The sequence below is a fragment of the Vigna angularis genome, chromosome 1 (assembly GCF_016808095.1).
Source record: "Vigna angularis cultivar LongXiaoDou No.4 chromosome 1, ASM1680809v1, whole genome shotgun sequence".
NCBI classification, from domain to species: Eukaryota; Viridiplantae; Streptophyta; class Magnoliopsida; order Fabales; family Fabaceae; genus Vigna; species Vigna angularis.
The window spans coordinates 60,693,752-60,697,578 of record NC_068970.1 but is presented as its reverse complement, the minus strand read 5'-3'; the positions used below and the strand labels follow the sequence as shown (position 1 = coordinate 60,697,578).

At 33.8% G+C, this 3,827-nt stretch overlaps 1 protein-coding gene across 1 annotated transcript; it reads right to left on the bottom strand.

The window, feature by feature from the left end:
• Positions 1–1,002: 1,002 nt before the first annotated feature.
• Positions 1,003–3,373, bottom strand: LOC128194942 (bidirectional sugar transporter SWEET14-like). Its single transcript, XM_052871532.1, has 6 exons — positions 3,209–3,373; positions 2,832–2,868; positions 2,509–2,722; positions 2,233–2,394; positions 2,003–2,122; positions 1,003–1,576 (listed from the first exon to the last, which is right to left on the bottom strand). The coding sequence occupies exons 1-6, from the start codon at positions 3,252–3,254 to the stop codon at positions 1,379–1,381; spliced, it is 777 nt and encodes a 258-aa protein (XP_052727492.1). The 5' UTR covers positions 3,255–3,373; the 3' UTR covers positions 1,003–1,378.
• Between the last annotated feature and the right edge of the window lie 454 nt (positions 3,374–3,827).

Below are 3,827 nucleotides of genomic sequence, written 5' to 3'. Positions count from 1 at the left end.
TAAATTATAACCATGAAGATTACAATCCAATATAATGTTTTAATTTGTTAGAGATAACATCAACTATTTTATGATCACGTTTTAACTAGTTACAATTATAATATTTGGGTTCCTGCACTTATGAAGAATTGTAAATGTTTGATCCAATTGATATTAGATTAAAGATCATGAATTTGATTTTAAGTGAGACAATTATTCGAAGTTGAATTTTCTGTTCGAGTTTTTTTATATTGTTTCTCTATTGTGCTTTCTTAATACATTTTAATTTTTTTAATATATCAAGAATGTATTTTCAATGGAGTAAAAAAAATTAGCCATTAGAAATGAAAAAATGTTAAAAGGAGAATTTTGTTTTATTAAAAGTAATTTGTTAACATTTTTAAATGAAAATGAATTAAAAATAAAACTAATTAAATTTTCAATAAAAAAGTTATTGCCTACAGAATTGATGGATATTCTAGACTAATAAAATTAAGATAAATAGATACGGGTGGGTTTCCATGCCCTTGTTAACTTTTACGATTCATCATGAGCACTTTTCTTTGTGTTTGACTTTGTCCTATGTATGGTAGGTTAATACTTCGAGAACGCTCCTAAGTAAATTTTAATTAATTAAGAGTCAATAGAGCATCGGCGTTCTAATCCGAGCTTTTGCGATTTCCCAAATATTGGAATTGCTTTATTTCAACACTTACCTTTTAAGATGGAATCGACCGAGCCTGATTAGATTAGTATCCTATAATCATGCATAATGTCTGGCATTTTTGTCCTTAACTGGGAACAATACTGTCATGAAGATATACAATGTTTTTTTTAATAAACTTTTAGGAGACTTATCTGCCCCCTACCATGACACATGAAAAGAAAAGAGAATCCACTTCTCCATCGCTTTAATAACTTATGATAAACATTTAATTAAACGCGATAAGCAATTTCACACACTTTGGATAATGATTGATGAAGATATAAATTAAATTGCAAAATCACATAGAGACGAAGAGCTACTAAAATGATTAATTTTCATTACTGGAACTTTAAACATTAATTACGTATACAAGGGAAAAGAGAATTGAAATGAGTTTGACTGATACACTACGTTACACGTAGTGGTACAATATATATAAGGGTGGCTAAAGAGCTAGTTAAGCTTTTTTTTTTTCTTTTTCTTACATGAGTGCCCAACAGTTACAGCTACCAGAACTGGCAAATTTAAACCACACCTTTACATAAATCAAACCAAACACTTATACCAAAGGCTACGTACTATTCTTGCATTGTAGATATGAGTGATCTTAGATGTGACCTCACTCGGTAAAGTAATTGAAAGTTTGGGTTATTTTCTCTTTTAAACATTTCTTTTTTGGTCATTGATCATAAATCAGACTTTGCCAACACCACCAAGACCACCACCTGCATGGTTTGGCTCTATTGTTCCCATCTTCACAGCTCCAACTATGTGGCCATTCGCTTCTTGAGCCTTCACCGGCTCATCTAGTGCAACTGGGGTGGCGTTTCTGTACATCAAATACATCACCATCTGAATTATGCCGAACAGAAACCCAAGTGTGTTTGGGAGCTGCATCATCACGAAAATGCAAAACGTTAATTCAAATTTTCCATCTCTTTATCCAAAAAGAAGAGAAGAATCAAATAAAATTACATTGTCCTACACATAAAAGTTTATCTGATTAAACAATGATGCACTTTGGAATGTGGGGTGTCCATGTTTCACTTGGATTTATTCATGGAACTCCAAGTTAATGGAGCACGCAAACATTTAATTTTGTACTATTATCGATTCGACATTATCACCTTTAAAGTAAAACGAAAAACAAAAGGGGCTTATCCAAAAAGGGAATTAATGGACAAAGTTAGCAAGACACGTAGGCACCTTTGTCACCTTTGTATGAATAATAATGCAACAATAGTTCAAAGGTAAAAGAACATGAATATCCTCGTAGTTTTACGTAGGAGTATTAATTAATTACAACATTGAACTTACAGCAACATAATAGTCCCTGAGAAGAAGGCCGTAGAAGAACCACATAACAGCATTGATGGTCAAAAACATGGACAAGGTAAATGGCATATATTCCACGCTCCTTGTCTTAATCACTCGCCTCTGCATGATTGATCATAGCAATTGAATTAACTATTTGCTCATGTGTATTAATTTTGAAAAGATCGAAATTTTGTAAACAAAACATTCTTTAGGTTTCATTAAAGGCTTACAATAATGAAGAGAGGTGCAGCAAAGACACTGATGTTGAAAACAAGGCAAATCCATCCTATGATGGCAAGACGCTTTGCTCCCTTAGACAGGTAGAGAGTTGACAGAAGCATGGCTCCGAAGCCAAACACATTCAGCAAGAGAAGAAGCTTGATGGTAGTAAGCTGTGATCCCCAAGAAAAATAGATCAGAACATTTAATTAAGTTCAAAGTTTATATATAAAGAAAATAAATTCAGAAAACTATATATAAAAAAAAAGGTTATATAAGATAAATACCCTAGGCTTCCTTGGAGCGTAAACTAGGAAGATTGTAAGGTAAATTGATTCCACAACAATTCCAAACGTGTTAATGGTAATGAGAAGAAGAGCAGCTTCTCTTTTCACGAATGCATAGTAAATCCAAAGCATTGCACTGAAAAGTGCAACAACGTAAGGAAGTGACTGATATCCTTCAGTGGATTTCTTCTTGAAGATTTGGTAAAAAGTTGGCCTGCAAACAGATATTTATAGGGTTGATGAAATTACTTCACAGCATGACTCAAGATTAATCACAAAGATTACACATGCTAAAGGAGAAAAATAAAATAGGATCCACTTACAATGGAGCCAGAAACACTCCAAAGGAGATGATGTTGCCTGTAAAAGCAAATCGAAAAAGAAACACCCATCAGTACTGATGAAATATATCAAACAACAACTTTTGTTCAGCTCATCCTACAAATACATTTGACAGTTGTTGGTGTTGCACTAAATATGCATGCAATATGCACGTTGCATATATAAGATCTCAGTTAATGTTGGATAATAGACAACAATAGTAATATTACGAACAGATGGTCACTGTAAACAAGTTGATGATGATGATGGTGAATAATGTGGCGTGATATAGAGAGGGAAGTGGCTAATTAACGTTTGGAATGGAAGAGAAAGAGAAAAGAATGTAAAGTAAAAGAGCATATATGCATGTAGTGTATACCCAAAAGACCGAATACAAAAGCCCAAGACTCGCGATGCATGGCCATGTCTCTAGAATTGAATCTAACAGAAGTTTTTTGGAATAGTGATATCTCTAGATTTGTGTAGCCTTCAAAGTTTTTGGTTCTCTCTCTATTTCTCTCTAAACTGGACGAGTCTGTATGCACATCATGGTTTGGTATTTATAGGAAAAGCAAAAGCAAGAGGAGCTGGTCAACTTGCAGAGAGGGATGCAAAACATGAATTTAGCTTTAACCTACTTTCCAGTTGCTCCTCCCAAACACCGTATTTGCTTTAGCACTATCCAAATACTTTTTTACCTTATTGCACTCTCTAACCTCTTTTGTTTAAAAACCTCCCACACATGAACCCTCAGACGAGGTAAATCATGTAACATAGTACTATTACTGGTACATACACGAAATTCCCATGGCCCACCATGGCTCTTTCTGATGTGTCACCCACCAAATGGCTTAAAGCCTTACAACTCATTCATACTTTGGAATCTTGGTTCATATATACGTAATTTTTATTACAATTCCTCCTCCTTCTTCTTCTTGTTCTTCCTAGGGCAGGGTTTATCTCTAAGAATCAGATACAATTTACCATAAAAATGTTAC